The sequence below is a fragment of the Caretta caretta genome, chromosome 8, assembly GCF_965140235.1.
Source record: "Caretta caretta isolate rCarCar2 chromosome 8, rCarCar1.hap1, whole genome shotgun sequence".
NCBI lineage: Eukaryota > Metazoa > Chordata > Testudines > Cheloniidae > Caretta > Caretta caretta.
Window position 1 is genome coordinate 105,321,684 of NC_134213.1, and position 21,829 is coordinate 105,343,512.

The 21,829-nt window shown below is 44.9% G+C and overlaps 1 protein-coding gene and 1 long non-coding RNA gene across 5 annotated transcripts; one reads left to right on the plus strand and one right to left on the minus strand.

Moving 5' to 3' along the window:
- The first annotated feature begins 617 nt into the window (after window positions 1–617).
- Window positions 618–21,591, plus strand: IPP (intracisternal A particle-promoted polypeptide). 4 transcript variants are annotated; one of them, XR_007357950.1, is made up of 10 exons: window positions 618–743; window positions 2,379–2,722; window positions 3,997–4,428; window positions 5,458–5,613; window positions 7,302–7,469; window positions 11,655–11,792; window positions 13,731–13,853; window positions 17,913–18,133; window positions 19,295–19,669; window positions 21,220–21,591. XR_007357950.1 is itself a non-coding variant. In XM_048860200.2 (9 exons), the coding sequence occupies exons 2-9, from the start codon at window positions 2,431–2,433 to the stop codon at window positions 19,517–19,519; spliced, it is 1,755 nt and encodes a 584-aa protein (XP_048716157.1). In that variant the 5' UTR covers window positions 618–743; window positions 2,379–2,430; the 3' UTR covers window positions 19,520–21,591. The 4 variants fall into 4 exon arrangements, 3 of the variants coding, with proteins under 3 accessions (XP_048716157.1, XP_048716159.1, XP_048716158.1); XM_048860200.2 differs by having other exon boundaries at window positions 19,295–21,591; XM_048860202.1 differs by lacking the exon at window positions 21,220–21,591 and having other exon boundaries at window positions 17,913–18,117; window positions 19,295–19,470.
- Window positions 5,455–7,351, minus strand: LOC142073041 (uncharacterized). Its single transcript, XR_012669744.1, has 2 exons — window positions 7,276–7,351; window positions 5,455–5,495 (listed from the first exon to the last, which is right to left on the minus strand). It is a non-coding gene; the product is annotated as an uncharacterized LOC142073041 (long non-coding RNA).
- Window positions 21,592–21,829: the final 238 nt, after the last annotated feature.

Consider the following 21,829-nt stretch of genomic DNA (forward strand, 5'->3'; position numbering starts at 1 on the left):
CCGCGGCTCTCACGGGGGGGGCACTGGCAGCCAGGGCGGTGCCGGGCGGGTGTTGTTCCCGACCTGGGGGCGGCCTGTGAGGGAGTCGGCGGGGGACGCTTTCCCGTCCGAGCCGGGGCGGCCTGCTGCAGGGGGCAGCGTCTCAGAGCGAGAGCGGGCCGGGGCGGCGCCCTCCCCCGGCACTCGGCGCTGTCCTGCGGGCAGCCGAGCCGAGGGTGCGCGGGGGTCCCTCGCCCCCGCCTTGCCCGCGCTGCGGGGAGCGGGACGGGTGCTCAGCGGGGGGGGCGCTGCGTCACGGGGGGGGGGCTCCTGGGGGGGCGCCGTGCGGGGGGGGGGGCTCAAGGGGGAACCTCCCGGCTCCGCCCCGAGTCACCCCTCGGCCCCGCCCCCCGGCTGCAGCGGGTTTGGCCCTTGCCCTGCCATTGGCCCCAGCGGCCCACCGCGCCCCGAGAGCGGGCAGCGGCTCGCGCCGTGTTACTGAGCATGCCCAGTAGCAGCGAGCGGCGGGGGTGGGGCAGAGGATTATAACGTCACACCGCTCACGGCAAGAAGCGCGCCTGCGCCTCACCGACTGTCTCTTGGGTTGCGCACGCGCGGTTCTACCCTGGCGCCTGGGGGGGGGGGCTCCCCCCTCACGTGATCATTGCGCTTCGTCGGGCCTCCGCTCCCTCCGCTTTGCAGCGCGCAGAGGCTGCTGGGAGGCCGGAAGGCGCTGCCGCGGCGCCCCGCTGAGCGGGAAAAAGGTGAGAGAGGATCGGTAGTGCCCCCCCCCCCCCGACCCTCAGCCCCTGAGCGCCCCCCCCCCCGGTTCTCCTGCGCCGCCCCTCCCCGACCCTCAGCCTCTGAGCGCCCCCCCCCCCGGTTCTCCTGCGCCATCCCCCCCCCCGGACCCTCAGCCCCTGAGCGCCCCCCCCCGGTTCTCCTGCGCCATCCCCCCCCCCGGACCCTCAGCCCCTGAGCGCCCCCCCCCGGTTCTCCTGCGCCGCCCCCCCGGACCCTCAGCCCCTGAGCGCCCCTCCCCGGTTCTCCTGCGCCGCCCCTCCGGGCCCTCAGCCCCTGAGCGCCCCCCCCGGTTCTCCTGCGCCGCCCCTCCCCGGACCCTCAGCCCCTGAGCGCCCCCCCCGGTTCTCCTGCGCCGCCCCTCCGGGCCCTCAGCCCCTGAGCGCCCCTCCCCGGACCCTCAGCCCCTGAGCGCCCCCCCCAGTTCTCCTGCGCCATCCCCCCCCCCCGGACCCTCAGCCCCTGAGCGCCCCTCCCCGGTTCTCCTGCGCCATCCCCCCCCCCCCGGACCCTCAGCCCCTGAGCGCCCCCCCCCCCCGGTTCTCCTGCGCCGCCCCTCCAGGCCCTCAGCCCCTGAGCGCCCCCCCCCCCGGTTCTCCTGCGCCGCCCCTCCGGGCCCTCAGCCCCTGAGCGCCCCTCCCAGGCTCCCCTGCGCCATCCTCCCCCACCCCCCGGACTCTCAGCCCCTGAGCACCCCCCCCCCCCGGTTCTCCTGCGCCATCCCCCCTCCGGGCCCTCAGCCCCTGAGCGCCCCTCCCAGGCTCCCCTGCGCCGCCCCTCCGGGCCCTCAGCCCCTGAGCGCCCCTCCCAGGCTCCCCTGCGCCATCCTCCCCCACCCCCCGGACTCTCAGCCCCTGAGCGCCCCCCCCGGACCTCTGCACTTCTTCTCATCACCTGGCCTCCCTCCCCTGCAGCCCCTGTGCCGCCCCCGGGACTCCCAACCCCTGCGCTGCCCCCGTCACCGAGCCTTCCTCCCCCCCACCCTGAGCCTCCCTTCCCTGCGCTCCCTCGCCTCCTGCCCCCAGGCCCCTGCGCTGCCCCCCGCCGCTGTGCTTCGCTCCCGGCTGCTCCCAGCCCCCGTGCCACGGCCCCTCCCCTCCCCGTGCTCTCTCTCGCACTCCAGCCTCAGTGCGGCCCCTCCACAGCCCCTGTCCATCCCCGATGGACCTTTGCACGTTCATGCACGCGCGTCCCAGAGAAACGGACTGCAGCTGCCATCAGCTTGGTGCCGCGCTGTGGGCATGATGCCCCCCCCCTCCCCAGAAGGGCCATAGCAGAGATGGCGGATCTTTCCAGTGAGATCCAGATGAGGCATGGCATGCAATGGCCTTTCATATCGGTGGGGTCACCCCTCACTGGAGGTGGGCGGATGTGACCAGTTATAGTTCTTTACACAGGTGTGTCCCTTGGACTGGTGGCAAGTTTCCATTGTGACCCTCTGTTGGGCAAAGTTTTGTGTGCTCCGTGCTCAGCACTTTCCTTTCTGGCTGCTGCATTCTTCAAGTTCCCTTAATTCATCAAAAAAACTCTTACTGTAATAATGGGGATTGTTGACTCCACTAGATGAACCTGCCCAAGTTATTAATTCTCTTTCCTAGGCACTTGGAGACTGACAATGGACAGCAGCCTTTGGCCTTCTCTGTGATCATCATGGCTTGTGTGGCTTGTCCCAGGGTAGGCGACAGCCCTTTCTCCTCAGACATGCATGCCCGTTTCATCCTCGCCCAGATGAACAAGATGAGATGTGGGCATAATTTCTGTGATGTGCAGCTCCAGGTTGGTGAAGAAGCATTTAAGGTCCATCGCCTCGTCTTGGCTGCAAGCAGCCCTTACTTTGCTGCTCTGTTCACAGGAGGGATGAAAGAATCTTCAAAGGATGTGGTACGGATCCTAGGAGTAGAGGCTGGCATCTTTCAGATGCTCCTGGATTTTATTTACACAGGTATGTTTACGTTTGTTTGCTATTCTGAATGAGAAGTGGAGTGTTCACTTCATATACCTTGTGCTATGACAATTATTGATTGGCTCAAACCCTAAATGTTGCTGCTCACCTGTGCAGTTTACAGTACAGTGCTGAAAGTCCCATTCCTTAGCACATTTAAAACTAGGCTGGACTAAACATTTGTAAAAGTACAATAGGAATCAGTCCTGTACTGGCATGGAGAGGAACTAGAGGATTTAAAAGGTCTCTATCTCTGCATTCTAAGATTCTGTTCTGCGGTAATACAGTGCATGTACAGCGAGGAGAAATTCAGTACTGTGTGTTTGTCTCTATAAATGTTTGGATGCATACAAACATACACATACTGTATGCATGTGCCGGTATATATCTCTACACATGTAGTTGGCTGGTATTCATTATCATGTTGGCCCTTTCCACCAATGATGCTGGCCTTGACTGTCAGTTTGGCTACTTCTCCCGCAACTTTACACTTTTTCTTCCCTAAGACTCCTTAGAGTTGGAACCACCTTCGCGAGCTGATCTGTAAGGCCACCATCCTTTCTCTACCTTTGCTCTGATGCCTTCAAATCAGATAACCATTAGGACAAGGTTGAGTGGCATTCAGTGGTAGCTGATGTCTATTTATTTATATCTATCTATCAATTTAAAAAAAAAAAAATTCAGAATCCTCAAGTCACTCATGTAGGTAGACAAGTTTAGATAGCAATAATCTAAGTAAGAATTTTCCTAATTCTTTCTCCCTCCTACTATTTCTTAACTTTAAGCACATGTATATTCCTATTGAAATCAAGTTGAAGCAGATCCTTTGCAGTATCAAGGCCTAAAAGAAAGGGAGCAAGAAGGGAATATTTTTTGTGTTTTGCTGATGCAGAAATTTTATATGCATCTATAAACATAGCATAAATAGGTCATAGTTATTTAATTATGCTGTGGTCTTCGCTAGATGAGTCACTGGAATAACCATGCAGCAGAAAATCAACAAGACTTTGTCTGTGATTCACAGGAGTTCTGGGTTATCCCTCATATTTGTATTTACCAGTTTTAATGTAAGTATGCGACTACCAGATAAATTCCTTTTCAGATACATGTAAACATTTTACTGCATTACTGAGCTGACAGTAATTTTGCAAAGCAAATGAACATTTAGTTCAAAATGTCTAACTCAAATGGAAAAGACTAAGGCTTAGCACTGTTTAGGCTATTATAATATCTGAAATGTGGCCTGTTTGTCACATGTTGTCCTCTGCATACAGGAGTAGTGAATGTTGGCGAGAGTAATGTTCAGGAGCTGATAGTAGCAGCAGACATGCTCCAGCTGACTGAAGTTGTGGACCTTTGCTGTGAGTTTCTGAAGGGACAGATTGACCCATTGAACTGCATTGGACTCTTCCAGTTCTCTGAGCAAATTGCCTGCCATGACCTACAGGAGTTCACGGAGAATTACATCCATGCTCACTTTCTGGAAGTTCAAAGTGGTGAGGAGTTCCTGGCGCTAACAAAGGAGCAGCTTATTAAGATCTTGCGAAGTGAAGAGCTTACTATAGAGGATGAGTACCAAGTTTTCACAGCTGCAATGCAGTGGATTTTGAAGGATCTGGGAAAAAGAAAGAAACATGTGGTAGAAGTGCTGGATCCAGTTCGATTCCCTCTGTTACCATCCCAGAGACTCTTAAAATACATAGAAGGTAACAGAGAGAGAGAGAGAAAAATGAAGATGTTTGTTTGGATGGAGTATTTGTCCTTGGTAAAGGATCACGGGGTTTTGTTTTTTCCAGTTTAAAAATGTAACAACTGACTATTATACTAAAGAAGCTGAGTTGTTTAACCCCTCCTAGGGGAATTCTATGCCACTGCGCAATGCAGAATTTTGCAGAAATGAATGTTGTGCATGCAGAATGTCCTTTCCCCCACATAAATTGGCTGCTGTGCTGTTAGCCACCATTAGGGGCCACTGGACCCAACTGGTACATAGAAAACACTGCTGGGGGACAGGGAGGGAGTGCTGCAGGGCTCCTGGCAGCTGCAGTTCCCAGCATGCCCTAAGGGAACGGGAGGGCAGCACACAGGAAACTCTGTGCAAGCCTGGAGAAGAGCCTCTGGCTGTTTCTTCTTCTGGATCCCTGGCTCTGGGGGGGAGGGGCGGGTGTTTGGGCAAGGGGTGGCCACATGGCTGGGCTTTAGGTTGTATGTGCAGGGGGCATGGGTATCTGGGCCAGGGGGGCCCACAACTGGGTGGGGGTGGGGAAAGGGGACAGAGAAACAGGAACTGGGTTGTCATAGGTGTTTCTTTAACTCTCTACTCCTGGGGGAATTTTTGTGTGTGTCTGTACTGTTGCAGATATACTTGCTGACAAGTATTTTGAAATAAATTACCAAAATAATTGAAACTGGTTTGATTATGTAGAGTTATTTTGACAAATAAAATTTGCAGAATTTTAAAATGTACACAGAATTTTAACTTTTTGGTGCAGAATGCCCCCGGGAGTATTTAATATATATTCACATTTTGGTTTTAAAACTAAGCCTTTGTGAAACTTTGGACCAGAATTTTCAAAAATCTGCCGAAATCTGTCTTGGTTTGTCATATGAGAAGCAGAGAGAGATGATGATTGATGATAGTTGACATATATTTTTCCCCTGGGCTGGTCAATTACTGGTGTTGTGACTTTTTTTTTTCTTTCATGTCTCTTTTCTTTTAATTTTTCTTTTCCAAGGAGTTTCAGATTTCAGCCTTCGGGTGGCTCTGCAAACCCTGTTGAAAGAATATTGTGAAGTCTGTAAATCTCCCAAAGAGAACAAAGTCAGCAATTTTCTGCAAGCATCTAAGGCTCGTCCCCGGAGGAAAGCCAGGAAGTACCTTTATGCAGTAGGTTAGAATCTGGTTGCTTTAACCTTTTTAGAAAAGTGACTTGATATTTCACATTGCATTAAAATCTTTTAAATTCTTTGTCAAAAGGTAGCTGCCAAAATAGTGTTGTGTATCTAATACAGTGATTCTGTTGCTGGACTACAATTGTGAATAATGTGTTTATTAGTAAATAACTGGAGCACAACACAAAATACAAATACATTCATATTTCATCTTTCCTGAATGCAGTATCATAGTCTGGAGTAGTCTTTCAGGAATCACTTGTCTCAGGTGCAGAGCAATAATGCAACCTGTTATGTGCACTGTTCACAAGTGGAACATGTGTATAAAGCTTGCTTCCTAAGGGTGTTGTGTTTCTTCCCCTTTTAAAATAAGCACTTTTGTATCAGTCTGGAGATCTTTGTAAATTAATAGGTCTTTTATGAATGATGGATATAATCAAAGAATGGTTTCAGAGTAGCAGCCGTGTTAGTCTGTATTCGCAAAAAGAAAAGGAGTATTTGTGACACCTTAGAGACTAACCAATTTATTTGAGCATAAGCTTTCGTGAGCTACAGCTCACTTCATTGGATGCTGTAGCTCACGAAAGTTTATGCTCAAATAAATTGGTTAGTCTCTAAGGTGCCACAATTACTCCTTTTCTTTTTATAATCAAAGAACACTCATGCCTTTTGCATATGGGGTTATATTCAAATTTTTTAGTTCCACTGTTCATTTGATATGTTTACCTCTGAAATGAAGTTTGTGCAGAAGCACTTATTGCGAATAATGGAGGTGACTGTTCCATGAGTTGGTGTATTAATTTTGCAATTCTTATCATGAGATTAAGGTCATAGGTCAGATAACACTACTTTGCCCTTCTCGAGCACCTTTCGGTCAGGTACCTCAAAGTGCTTTCCAATCATATATTGAATTAAGCCTCCCAGTGGTCTTCTGAAGTTGGTACCATCATCTTCATTTTTCATATGAAAAACCTGAGCCTGAGATGAATTGATTTGCCCAAGGTCACACAAACCATCTGTGGCAGAGCCCAGCATAAAAACCTTATCTCCTCCTAAGGCTCAGTACTATCCTAGCATTATGCCTTAACCACTAAATCATCCTCCTTCCTTCATCAGATACTTAGTAAATCTAGGATAAAATTTCCATTGATACACAGTAAGGTGCTTCAGCTTCTAATACCCTGAAAGGTGTTAGTATCCAGCTGTTATAGCAAATGTTCAGACTCCGCAAATAGATAAGATTATCAATTGATCTCAAAGCGCTTTACAGAGGAGCTCAGCATCATCATCCCATTTTACAGATGGGGAAACAGAGGCACAGGGAGGGAAAGTGACTTGCCCCAGGTTACCCCAGGAGGCCAAGAATAGAACCCAGGTCTCCTGAGTCCCAATCCAGTGCTCTCTGCACTAGACCACGCTGCCTCCCCAGTGATTTTTTCAAACACTAAAAACAATATTGATTTCTCTGCTGGAATAGTTTCTGAAGTTCCCTGCTGAAGGAAGAAGTCTGATACATGAGCGTTGGCCATAGGCATGACTGCACTGAAGAAAGATGTTAGTCACTCTATAATACCTTTTGCTATTATTCTGGCTTTTTGTAGCACTCGAACCATTGCATTAGAATTGGCTGGGACCTTGCTGAGCGAGAGCTGCTAACTTACGCATGTACTTTCTATCTGTTGCCTAGGTGGATATACTCGACTGCAGGGGGGACGCTGGAGTGACAGCAGAGCCCTCAGTTGTGTGGAGCGTTTTGACACCTTCAGTCACTACTGGACCACTGTGTCTTCACTTCACCAGGCTCGCAGCGGTCTGGGCGTGGCAGTGGTGGGAGGAATGGTTTATGCTATTGGAGGTGAAGGATGAAAGGAATATGTTACTTTGCGTCCCTATAACGAGATGATGCTGGGGTGTTGCCCATTGTAAAGTCCCTGGGGACTGTAATTTTAGTAGAACAATAGAAATGTAGGACTAGAACCTACATGAGGTAATCCAATCTAGGACCACATGAGGTGATCCAGTCCAGCTGCATGTGCTGAGGCAGAACCTGGTATACCTAGACAATTCCTGATAGGTGTTTATTCAACCTGCTCTTAAAAACCTCCAGTGATGGGGATTCCACAACCTCCCTTGGATGCCTGTTCCAGAATTTATAGTTGAAAATTTTTCCTAATGGCTAACCTAAATCTCTCTTGCTGCTGATTTAAACCCATTACCTCTTGTCCTACCTTTAGTGGACATGGAGAAAAATTGATCCCTGTCTTTATATCAGCCCTTAACATATTTGACAGGACACCCCTTTGTTTTCTTTTCTCAAGATTAAATATACCCACTTTTTTTAAACCTTTCTTCATAGATTGGGGGTTTTCTAAAGCTTTTAATTTTTTCGTCATTCTCCTCTAGACTCTCTCCAGTTTATCAACTTCTTTCCTAAAGTGTGGTACCCAGAATTGAACAGAGTACTCCAGCTGAGGTTTCATCAGTGCTGAGTAGAGAGGGGATAATTACCTCTGTCTCTTACATGTGACGTTCCTGTTTAAAATACCCCAGAATAATGTTAGCCATTTTTGCAATGGTATCACCTTGACTCATGTTCAATTTGTGGACCACTATAGCCCCGCAGATTCTTTTCAGCAGTACTACCACCTAGCCACTTGTTCCCTATTTTGTAATTGTGCACTTGATTTTTCCTTTCCAAAGTATAGTACTTTGCACTTGTTTTTATTGAATTTCATCTTGTGAACTGAGATCAATTCTCTAATCTGTCAAGGTTGTTTTGAATTCTAATCCTGTACTCTATAGGGCTTGCAACCTCTCCCAGCTTGGTGTCTTCCACAAATTTTGTAAGGATCCTTTCCACTCCGTTATCCATGTCATTAATGAAAATATTGCTAGACCCAGAACTGGCTGTATGGGACCCCACTAGATAGGTCCTCCCAGTTAGACAGTGAACTGTTGATAACTACTCTTTGAGTATGGTCTTTCAACCAGTTGTGTACCCATTTTGTAGTAATTTTCATTTAAATCACATTTTCCTAGTTTGTTTATGACAATGTTATGGGGGGCCGTGTCAAAAGGCTTTCTTAAATCAAGAAATATCATGTCTACTGCTTCCCTTCTATCCACCAGGCCGGTAACCCTGTCAAAGAAGGAAATTGGGTTTGTTTTGTTCTTGGCAAACCCATGCTGGCTACTAGTTATAAACCTGTTATCCCCCACGTGCTTACAAACTGATTGTTTAATAATTTGTTCCAGTATTTTTCCAGGTATTAGAGTTAGGCTGCCTGGTCTGTAATTCCCCAGGTCCTCTTTGTTCCCCCTTTTTAAAGGGAGGTGCTATGTTTGCCCTTCTCAGTCCTCTGAGGCCTCACCCATCATCCATGAGTTGTCAGAGATAATTGTTAATGGTTCCGCGGTTGCTTCAGCTAGTTCCTTAAATACCCTAGGAAGAATTCCATCAGGCCCTGCCAACTTGAATACATCTAACATAGGTAAATATTGTTTTAAACTGGTCTTTTCCTACTTTGGCTTGTGTTCTTTCCTCCTTATTGCTAATTGTGCTGAGTATCTTGTCACCATTAAGCTTTTTAGTGAAGACTGAAGCACACTAGGCATTAAACACCTCAGCCTTCTTTATGTCATCCATTATTAGCTGTCCTTCTCTGCTATATAATGGACCTACACTTGAATTTTTCTCATTTTTCTTTTTTCTTAAAAGAACAAATAGAAATTTACTGAAAGCTTGCCTTTCATTAGAGTTAGTGTCTTCTATTATTGTGACTTGTTTGCTGAATGCATTGAATATATTTCAGGAGCATCTTGCATTGTGATGGTACTTCCTTAAACATATGTCAAATTTGTACTTTATAATTATTATACTTCTGAATAGGGCAGTGTAGGATTTTTGTTGTTGTTACCATACTATCAGTGTTAAGGGAACATTGATATAGGGAGAGTCTCATATTCTGACAAATTGGTTAAACTATGGCTTAGTCATGAATACCTGAGTGAAATGTGCATTAACTTGTGTATTAACTGGAAAAATATCTCCTGCAGACCAAGGTCAGAAATGGCTTTGTCTTTTAAGTGTGTGTTTGTGCTCTTTGGGACCAAGTTACTACTCTGTATATGGATGTTATTGCTGGTGCTCCAAATTAATAGTATCGGAGAGTCCTTAGCAGTTTTGATGTATTTTCCATTCTTCCAAAAGGTGGCACTAGATCATAAGGATTTCCATACTGCTGGGCCAGACCAATGGTCCACCTAGCCCAGTATCCTGTCTCTGACAGGGGCCAGTGCCAGAGGCCTCAGAGAGAATGAACAGAACAGGGAAATTTCAAGTCATCCATCCCCTGTTGTCCACTCCCAGCTTCTGGCAGTTGCAGGTTTAGAAACACCTTAACCATCTTGGCTAATAATTACTGATAGACCTATCCTCCTTAAACTTATCTAATTCTTTTTTGTACCCTGTTATACTTTTTGGCATTCACAACATCCCCTGGCAATGAGTTCCACAGGTTGACTGTGCATTGTGTGAAGAAGTATTTCCTTTGTTTGTTTTTAAACCTGCTGCCTATGAATTTCATCGGGTGACCCCTGGTTCTTGTGTTATGTGAAGGGGCAACTAACACTTCACTTTCTCCACACCAGTCACGATTTTGTAGATCTCTATCGTATCCCCCCTTAGTCTTCTTTTTTCTAAGATGAACAGTCCCAGTCTTCTTAATCTCTCCTCATATGGAAGCTTCTCCATACTCCTAATCATTTTTGTCGCCCTTCTCTGTACTTTTCCAATTTCACTATTCAAGGTGTAGGTGTACCATGGATTTACATAGTGGCTTTATGATATTCTCTATTTTATTATGTATCCCTTTCCGAATAGGCCTGACATTCAGTCAACTTTTTTGACTACTGCTTCACATGGAGCAGACGTTCTTCAGGGAACTATCCAGGATGACTCCAAGATCTTTCTTGAGTGGTAACAGCTAGTTTAGACCCCATCATTTTATATGTGTAGTTGGGATTATGTTTTCCAGTGCGCATTACTTTGCGCTTACCAACATTGAATTTCATCTGCCATTTTGTTAAATCAGTTACCCAATTTATTCAGATCCCTTTGTAACTCTTTGCAGTCTGCTCTGGACTTAACTATCTTCAGTAATTTTGTATCATCTGCAAATTTTGCTGCTTTTTCACCCCCTTTTCCAGATCATTTATGAATATGTTGAACTGCACTAGTCCCAGTACAGATCCTTGGAGGACCCTGCTATTTACCTCTCTCGAATGGGGAAACCATTTATTCCTACCCTTTGTTTCCTGTCTTTTAACCAGTTAGTGATTCATGAGAGGATTTCCCTGTTATTCCTTGGGACCAAATGGCACATTTAATAAAATTGTCAGCTTAAGTTACACCTCAGTATAATATAAACTCCATTACAAAACCGGAGTTTCCTGTTCTCAGCTGGAGGTGTCCAGGATATGGGAAAGTTAGCTCAGTCTGTCTAAAATGAACGTAGTGTGTACATGTAGTAAAAGGAAACTCAAGATATACTATAATGTTAAATGCTATAGTCCTTAAAAAAACAAAACAAAAAAAAACTGTTTTCCTACCTATGTTAGTAATAGCACTGTAGAGTTAAATATTTCATGCAGAAGCACAGTGCTGTAGTGTTTGACTCACAGCTGTTTTGGGAAACCATTGCTGAAAACCATTTTCAGCGCTAATTCAGTTTTGTGGTGTAGACAAGTTTTTTTTGTTGCTTTTTCACTTTGGCAAGATGAGAGAAATGGTTTCAATTCAGATACTATACGTGACGGGCTGTTCCTGTATATCTGAATTGCAGAATATTCTAACTCACTAGTTCTCAACCTACATACAGCTGCGGCCCATGTGGCCCTGAGGATATCCTATAGGTAGCATAGATAGTGTGTATGCGGCCCACATAACACACACAGATCCGCATATGCGGCCCACAATGGTAAATAGGTTGAGAACCACTGTTCCTTCTAATCTATTTGTTTCTGCCTTTTTTCTACCAAGGAGAGAAGGATTCAATGATCTTTGACTGTACTGAATGCTACGATCCTATTATTAAGCAGTGGACAACTGTGGCCTCCATGAACCAGCCTCGGTGCGGACTTGGAGTGTGTGCATGTTATGGTGCTATCTATGCTTTGGGTAACTATACAGTTTCCTTTCAGTAAAGCTGGTTTTAAAGCCATTAGTTCTTCGGATCAAATCAGTTTGCGGAGTTTAAATATTAACATTAAAATCCTATAATACTGAGAGTTAAAAATTAGTGGTTACTTGTAACTTGCAGCTGACAGGTGTTTTTGTGAGTGCTCATAGGGGAGGTGCCATCAATTCCAAGCGAAGCATCTTAGCCAACCGATGGAATAGCACGTACTTTCAGAATGACTCCATAATACCCAGACCAAAATATGTGTATGCAAATTAATCTGTGTTTTTGTTTTTGTTTTTTTTAAAAGCATTCCAAAACACCTTGTCAGACTTCCTACTTCTATAGTACCTTTTATCTCAGAATTTGTGCTTTATTGGACATTAAGCCTCACAGCCCTCTGTGGTGGATGGATGGGAAAACTGAGGTAAAGAGTGGTTAAGTGACTTGTCCAACAAGTTCAGTTGCAGAGCTGAGACAAGAACTGAGAAGTCCATGTGCTCTTAACAGCCAGGCTCACTCCTGAATTGTTGTAAGAACCTAAAATACATATTTCTCAAAAGCTTTCAGCTAAATAGACCTTCACTATCACATCAGCCTAATAAAATATATCTCCTTTTAAAATAAGGAACTACCAACATATGTGACTTGCAAAAACAAGTTGCTTCACAATCTTGTGAGCACCTGTCTGATGTTATCTTTCCCCGAGTCTCATCATAGATCTTATCTGTGCTGCAATCCTACAATCGATAGCACACAAGCGTATTACTGTGCCTGCTTGAAGCCCTATTGAAGTAATCAGGATTCTGTGTAGGTGCAGCAGTCCTCCTGTACACAGTCTATTGCAGGATAAGGGCCTTAGAGTGTAAGCTGCTTTGAACAGGGGCTGTGTGTTTATCCTCTCTGTAAAACACAACACTCATCTCTGGTGCTAGTTAATATTTGCATATAACAAAAGTAAATATCCAGTACTTGTAATCTTCCACCCACCTTACTGAGCAGAACTCCAAAAGAATCTTATTTCAGTAACTGGCCAAAGTTACAAGATTCTCCCAAGAATCTTACAAGATTCTCCCATATCACTTAAGAGCTTAATGTAACATTTCCCTGTAAAAATAGACTGTTATACAAAGAAATGTGGGAGGAAATGGTAAGGGGAAAGCAGATCCTTAATTATGCTTTATTTGGGCTTTTAATTGTTTAAACAATAAGCAAAAGGAAAATCTGACATAGGCTGCTATGCATGTGTCAAAAGTAATTCATAACTGTGTGCATGTCATCCATATCACTGTCTTCTAAATATTGCTTCACAGATTAGGTGTTTGAAGGATTTTAAAAACCAAACACTGAAGTGTAACAAAAATCTAATATGCTAGTATTGTATACCACTGGGAAAGTAAAAGATATTTGGAGTGAAAGTTATGGGAACATTTTAGTTGCTAGAACAAAACAGTCCAATATCTTATCAAGTCTAGTATCCTGTCTCCAAAAGTGGCCAATTCTAGATGTTTCATATATGCCATAGTGCCCATAATTAATCAGTACTAATAACATGGAGGAAATTGTTTTCCCTAGGTGGTGATCTCCTCCTGCCCTGAAACATAAGACTTGCTAGCTTTAGAATTGTTTTCTCTATTCTACACGTGCTTTTGTTGAATCATACTAAGGTATTTCCTTCCATAATTATCTTTGGTAGTGCTATTTGGACTCTGAGTCTGTCTTGCATTTAATTGGTTATTTAAACCAGGTGGTTTTGTCATATATTGTAAGTATTCATATTTCCCTTGTATACAAACATGCAGCCTATTGAACCTGACCTATAAGTCACTGATACAAGGACATATCCACTTCTATAGATATTAAAAAAAAACAAAAAACAAAAAAAAAAGACCTACTTCTGTGTCATCAAACTTTACCTGCATGTTTCCTTTTTGCAGGAGGCTGGGTTGGAGCAGAAATCGGCAACACAATTGAAAGATTTGACCCTGAATTAAATAGCTGGGAGCTAGTGGGCAGTATGGCTGTGCCCCGCTACTATTTTGGGTGTTGTGAAATGCAAGGTGAGCGGTTTTTGGTTATGGCTTTCCCACATGAATAATAACCAATAGTTCAGAGGGTAGTTGTACTGTATAAGGAATCTGAAGCTTTACATTTCAATCAGGGATTCCTACCTGTGTCTGCCTTGCAACTTTGTAAAACATCTTGAGCTCTGTGGTGCTTTCAGCTCTGTGAGTGTATCAGTGGTTCTCCTCCTTTCCGCCATTTCCCCTTTTCTGATGCATTGTTTTATTTCTGTGGAGCTTGAACCTAAAGGTCTCCACTCATCTAACAAAAATATAAACCCAAGATTTAATAAACCAGCTTGGAAAATTTTGCCCTGCCCTATCAGTCACCCTTGAAAATAGTTTTCCTGTGGTTGTGAACATGAAGTCCAGCCAGTATTGACCATCTCAAAAGACAAAGGTCCAGAGACGTTATCTTGTATGAATGTTTTTAATAAATATTTTCACTCAGGCCTCACAAGTGGTCACCTGCCTTTCCTCAGCTAACTTAGGGTATATCTACAGTGCAATAAAACACATGTGGTTGGCTTGTCTCAGCTGACTCAGACTGAAGGGTTATAACTGAAAGCCCTCCCCACCGAGTGTCCCATCTCCAGCTATTGGGGATTTTAGCAGCAGGCAGTCGCTAATGGGCCACACACTATTGTCATACTGTCTCCTCCATAAACTCATCAAGCTCATTCTTGAAGCTAGTTGGGGTTTTTTCCCCCCACTACTCCTCTGGGGAGGCTGCTCCAGAACTTCACTCCTCCGATGGTTAGAAACCTTCACCTAATTTCAAGCCTAAACTTGTTGATGGCCAGTTTATAATGTATTTGTTCTGAGGTCCACATTGATGCTTAACTTAAATAACTCCTTTCCCTCCCTGGTATCTATCCCTCTGATATATTAATACAGAGTAATCATCTCTCCCCTCAGTCTTCTATTGGTTAGGGCATGTCCACACTTGCCATTTAAACCGGAAAAAGTCCCTTTTTTGCACAAAAGACATGGGACCGTCTACACTTGCCAATGACTCTTTGCAGTGAAACTCAGAAGTTTCACTGCAAAAAGAGAGCCACCTCCACAAGAGGCGTACAGCTCTTACCGGTGATGCTTTTGTGCTGATGTGCAAGTGAAGACAAGTTCTTCCTGTTTACACAACTTTTAGCCTCCAGAGGATATCCCACAGTGCCTAGGTGACCACTCTAGCCAGCAGCTCTGCTGCTTTGTTGCCAGGTAAACCGACACATCCACTCCTCCCCCTGTAAAGGCCCGGGAACTTTGAAACTCCCTTTCCTGTTTTCTTGGCAAGTGCTCGCTTATCTGGCCAGGTGACAATGCCTGTTCCACAGAGCAGAACATCCCCTGCTTGGAGCAATGCTGAGCTACTGGAGCTGATCAGTCTTTGGGGAGAAGAGGCTGTGCAGGGACCCAGGATGCCCCGGGGTCACACACACCACTTCCCACAAGATCCATTGTCAAACTGGAGAGCGTTGCACTGTGGGATAGCTGCCCTAGAGCGCTGCTCTCATCTGTGATGGAAGTGCTGCTAATGTAAACACTCTCTGATGCCTGAGGAATTGAGTCACAAACCAGCGCTTTTCTTTCACTGGTTCCCTGTCACCGGTGAAACTTACAGCACAAAAACTCTGCAAGTGTAGACATACCTTTAGACTGAACAAACCAAGCTCTTTGAGTCTGTTCTCATAAGATAGGTTTTCCTTTCCTCAGATCATCCAAGTAGCCCTTCTCTGCACCTGTTCCAGTTTGAATTCATCTTTCTTAAACATGGAAGACCAGAATTGCACACAGCATTCCAGATGAGGTCTCACCAGTGCCCTGTATAACGGTACTCACACGTCCCTGTCTCTACTGGAAATACATCACCTGATGCACCCCAGGACCGCATTAGCCTTTTCACAGCTGCATCATACTGATGGCTCATAGTCCTCCTGTGATCAACCATACCCCGAGCTCTTTCTCCTCCACTGTCGATTCCAATTGATAAGTCCCCGGCTTATAGCAAAAATTCTTGTTGTTAGTCCCTAAATGCATGACCGTGCACTATTAAATATCATCCCATTTCTTATTACTCCAGTTTACATGGTCATCCAGATCTTGTATGTCCCAGTCCTCCTTGGTATTGGCAATACCTAACAACTTTGTGTCATCTGCAGATTTTATTAGCACACTCCTACTTTTTGTTCCACACTCAGTAATAAAAATGTTAAAGAAAGTTGGTCCCAAGACTGATTCCTGAGGAATTCCACTAGTAACCTTCCTCTATCCTGAGAGTTCACCTTTCAGTATGACCTGTTGTTGTCTTCCCTGTAACCAGTTCCTTATCCACCTGTCAGTTCTCATATTAATGCCCATCTTCTCCAATTTAATTAATAATTTCTCATGTGGAACTGTATCAAATGCTTTACTGACATCCCGGTAAATTAGATCTACTGCATTGCCTTTGTCTGAAAAACCAGTTATCTTCTCAAAGAAAGATATTAGTAACGTTGTTACTACCTCTTGAACAGAACTATTGAAACAATTGTAGAAAAATCAACAATTACTTTCTGTCATTTGGGCTACTTACTTTTTGCACTTCACCAAGCTTGGAACAGATCATTTAACTTTAAGAAACATTCTAACAGCCTTTCCTTAATCACCTGCAAATCAGTCTGTTTATAAACAAAATTCTGACTCCCTGCCTCAGGTGCGCAAACTGGGAGCAGCACCTCTCCTGTCTCCTCTGCAGAACTCATTGCATTGCACACTCAGGCTGCCTGCCCCTGAAGCTTGCAGTTTTTTTTTTTTTGGGGGGGGGGGGCGCAACGCTCTCCCTTGTCCCCACCCCACGCTCAACCTGTGAACGTCTAGCCTGCAAAAAATCCCAACAAACCATTTCAGCGAGTCTCGGAGCCTAGGTTAACTGCCTCAGGCTTGCAGTTTGGGGCTTACAGCAGTGTAGCCTTTGGGCTCAAGCTGGAGCCTGGGCTTGGAAACCTGGAGAGGAGGGAGGGGTCTCGGAGCCTGGGCTCCAACCTGGGCCTAAATTTCTACACTATTTGGTGGAGGATGTGATTGCAGAGCCATTGGCCATTATCTTTGAAAACTCATGGCGATCGGGGGAGGTCCCGGACGACTGGAAAAAGGCTAATGTAGTGCCCATCTTTAAAAAAGGGAAGAAGGAGTATCCTGGGAACTACAGGCCAGTCAGCCTCACCTCAGTCCCTGGAAAAATCATGGAGCAGGTCCTCAAGGAATCAATTCTGAAACACTTAGAGGAGAGGAACGTGATCAGGAACAGTCAGTATGGATTCACCAAGGGCAAGTCATGCCTGACTAATCTAATTGCCTTCTGTGACAAGATAACTGGCTGTGTGGATGAAGGGAAAGCAGTGGACGTGTTGTTCCTTGACTTTAGCAAAGCTTTTGACACGGTCTCCCACAGTATTCTTGCCAGCAAGTTAAAGTAGTATGGGCTGGATGAATGGACTAAAAGGTGGATAGAAAGCTGGCTAGATGGTCGGTCTCCACGGGTAGTGATCAATGGCTCCATGTCTAGTTGGCAGCCAGTATCAAGTGGAGTGCCCCAAGGGTTGGTCCTGGGGCTGGCTTTGTTCAATATCTTCATTAATGATCTGGTGGATGGTGCGGACTGCACCCTCAGCAAGTTTGCAGGTGACACTAAACTGGGAGAAGAGGTAGATATGCTGGAAGGTTCTTGTTAACTCCTGGAAATGTGCTGGAAATGGCCCAACTTGATTATCACTTCAAAAGGTTTTCTCTCCCCCCACCCCACTCTCCTGCTGGTAATAGCTCATCTTCAGTGATCACTCTCCTTGCAATGTATATTTTTTTTCATGGTCTGTGTGTATATATAAAATCTCTTCACGGTACTTTCCACTTTATGCATCCGATGAAGTGAGCTGTAGCTCACGAAAGCTTATGCTCAAATAAATTGGTTAGTCTCTAAGGTGCCACAAGTACTCCTTTTCTTCTTACAATTAAACTTCTGTTCTGTGATGCCTACTCTGCCTAAGCATAGATTTAATTGGAAAAACCCTGTCTCTCCAGGTTTAATTTACATCGTCGGGGGCATCAGCAGTGAAGGAGTTGAGCTACGTTCTGCTGAAGTCTACGATCCGATATCCAAACGCTGGTCTACACTTCCTCCAATGGGCACCCGAAGGGCGTACCTTGGCATAGCTGCCCTCAATGATTGCATCTATTCTGTTGGAGGATGGAATGAGACACAAGATGCACTTCCTACTGTAGAGAGGTATTCCTTCGAAGAGGTACAGTAGAGTGCCTAGGAATCTTGCAGCAGACTACAGCTTCATTTATTAGGACGTATAAAGATGCTCATACATGCTGCCTATTCCCCGATAACTTTTTTTACTCTTCATAGTGGTAGATTATATTGTTACCTTAGCCGTTATGAACCTGGTGAGAACAAAACTCAAGTTTATGAGATGAACATTTTCAAACAAGCTCCATTTCCTGTTTGCTCCCAGACAGTAATCTGGAAACTACAATTCAGTGGTCTTTGAGGTGGCGTCTGTATACTTGCTGATCTTTGAGTATATCTATCTAATCTTAATCATGTGGTGTTTGGGAAGCATGTGTTTGTTGTTCTGGGTAATTGGAAGCTAACCAACACACTAACAATAAACAGAAGGATTGTAGCTACTAAATACTCTGGGGAATGTGGAAGAGCAGTTCTGCTATAGGTTGTTCAATATATTACTCCAGATACTAGACAGGTTTATTAGATACCACGGAATTTACCATAAAACCAGCTCTGAAGTAAAAAGAAAAGGAGTACTTGTGGCACCTTAGAGGCTAACCAATTTATTTGAGCATGAGCTTTCGTGAGCTACAGCTCACTTCATCAGATGCATAGTGTGGTATGCCTCTGATGAAGTGAGCTGTAGCTCACGAAAGCTCATGCTCAAATAAATTGGTTAGTCTCTAAGGTGCCACAAGTACTCCTTTTCTTTTTGCGAATACAGACTCACACGGCTGTTACTCTGAAACAACTCTGAAGTGACGCTGTTATTGCTTTTCCCTCCGAATCCGTGCCAAACCAGTATCCCAAAATGGTGTTAGAAATCACAGTGCTGTCTGTAGGTTCTGACTTAAGTTCTGGTTCCTGTGGTTCTGTAGGTTCCTGTGGCACTTTTTCATAAGGGTAGTGTTGACAGTCCTGGTGGTTTTTACATTTTGCCTTCCTACAGTCCCTTTAATTTGCAGTGGGGATGTAGTTTTCTTCACTTCTTGGGGGACTTCAGACATTTCAATAAACTTAGAGTTATTCTCCTGGGAAGTGGTGGAGGAGGGGTACTTATGCCTAACGGACTTAATTATAGCACAGTTATTTTCTGATTATTTAAAAAACAAAATTGTGTGTGAATGTGTATGTAAACATTTTAAAAAAATTTTTCTCCCTTTATTAGGAGAAATGGGTTGAGGTTGCACCGATGAAGATACCCAGAGCTGGTGTGTGTGTTGTGGCTGTGAATGGACTTCTTTATGCCTCGGGAGGCCGAGCTTCTAGTCATGATTTCGCTGCCCCAGTGACCTCGGACTCTGTTGAAGTTTATAACCCTCATATGGACACATGGACTGAAATATCAAACATGATCACCAGCCGCTGTGAAGGAGGTGTGGCTGTGTTATGAAATAGATCTTCAAAGAACTCGAGGAAGATTAGCAGGGGGGAAGGATGAGCATCTGGCTTTCTACAGACAATGAGGTTTCATGCTTCTTTGGCCAGGATCCTCTTCCCCTACATGGCTCTCATGTGGAGTTGCTAGGGGAGCAGACCTCAGGTAGGTTTAAAGGGCTTTTTCTGAGCAAAAGAGAATGAATTTGCCCCTAAAATGACAACTGGCCAATCCAAAGTCTGTTTCGTGAAGTACCATCTGTTGAGAGCAGAAATGCTTTTCATGACTAGATTAAGCTAATTGAATGTGAAACAACTGGGGACTATTTGGCAAATTGGACCTCATCTGAGAGATTATTTTTCCTGTGTGCTGGGAGGACTTGAAACTCCTCCGTGTTCCCATGATGGAACAAAGCTAGTATCATTAGCAGGACTGAAAACCTAGAGGGTGATTCCTTTACTTCAGATAAAGCCCTAGGTGTGTAAAGAGCAGCTTGGCTGTTTTCCTTAGCAGTAGGAGTTGTGTTTTGCTGGCAGCGAATGTGCCAGGTGAGGCTGGTTTTAAAAAAAAATTTATAGTTCCAGTTACAGCCTCATCCCACTTGAGGTTCTCTTCAGCTTCTGGACAAGCACCCTGGAAATCAACTGGAGGTGAATTGTCCTTTGTCCCCCAATAGGTTTTCTGGATAAAGGATCTGGTGATAAGTGGCTGACTCCACTGCTTCTCTTCCTGTAAAGCTCAACATAATTCTGTTGTTCATGCTATTATCATGCTAGTGTCCTGTTTCCCTGTGGGTGGCAGGTGCTCCTATCCACCCAAGTGTGGACTTTCCCTTCCCTACTTTTCCAAGAAGTGACACCAATGACTCAAATGTTTAATCTGTGTGCTGGTCATAGGATTTTTACTGAGCTTTTCAGTTGGGAATGTCATCACCTCTTCTTATAATGCCCACTCTTCCTTCTGCCTTCACTCTTCCTTTTCTGGAAGGGATTACCCTGTGCACATGTACACACATACAGGGACTGTCAGGTAGTGGAATAGACACCCTTCTGCAGGATGCTGCTGTTCTTTCCCACTTCAAAAGGTGACACCTCTGGCTTGCACCCTGCCTTTTCCAGGTTGAAGTAGACAGAAATTGTAACAAATTGGCTGTGTTCTGTTTCAAAGTGATGCTACTATTGTTTGGTCATTTTGCCATTGTCTTAAAGGTCCTATATTTAGCGTGAGAGCACTTATTGGGAAAATATTATTTTTTTTAGCAATCGTGACACCATTTCCAGTTTTTTAATCTTCCTGTCTTAAACAAAAAACACACCTGGTACTTGAAGCTTCTGTTTGCACCCTATTACTGCATTGTCTTGGCTGGGATTGAATAAGTCACCTGGGACTTAGATACAAGTCACAAATGAGATTGTCCAACACAGCACAATCAGAGAATCTTCTAGAACACAAACCAGCATGGGAAGTGTAATGCAATGGGAAGCCTTCATTGTGTAGACAGAGGGGGCACCCACTTTCCAGATCAAGGATGTTACCTGCACAGTACGAAGTTGTTTGGGTGGGGAAGCCTCCAGTTTGTGTAGTAGCTACTCTGAAAACTGAGAATTTACATATTCAAGGACAAAAATGTTAATTGCACCTGCTGACCTTTGCTATATAACAGAGAGCTTGCTTCTCTGATCCTTTAATTAAACTCCTATATGCTTTTGCTTCAGGAAGGACTTCTAATGGCTGGGAAGCTGGCTGGGAAGCTAGCCCCTATTTCTCATACTCTTAATTTTGAGCCAGGTGAGTTTGCTTTTAAATTGCTGTATACTTCTCATAACTAGCTACAGGTCATGAGTGTATACCTAAGTAATGGTGGAACTGTGTGATTTTTACACTGAGTGCTTTTTTTAGTAATGATGGCGAGTGGCATTGCTGTTATCTGTAACAAAAATGAGTTCTGTTTTTCTTGTTGAAACTTTGTGTTTTAACTTCTGACAAACATTGAGATAAACAGTTTTAAACCAGGCCAACGTAGACAGACTGTTTTTAAGCTACAAAGAAATGTGCTTCTGAAATAAAATATTTATTGTATTTTCTTACTCCTGGTGAGATCCTTTGATTAAAGGGTCTTTGGGAAATGGGGGCTAATTGGATAGCTAACCTGTCCTGCATGCAGCCTCCTGACTGAAAAGAGCTGAAGAGGGAAATGTTTTTTACAATCAAGCATCTGAAGATTCTCATGCTTCCTACATTTGGACCCTATAAGATTTCAGTTGGGTCCTGCAGGCTTACTTTATTGTGATCTCTCCTGTCAGCTCCTTCTCTCCCTCACCCTGG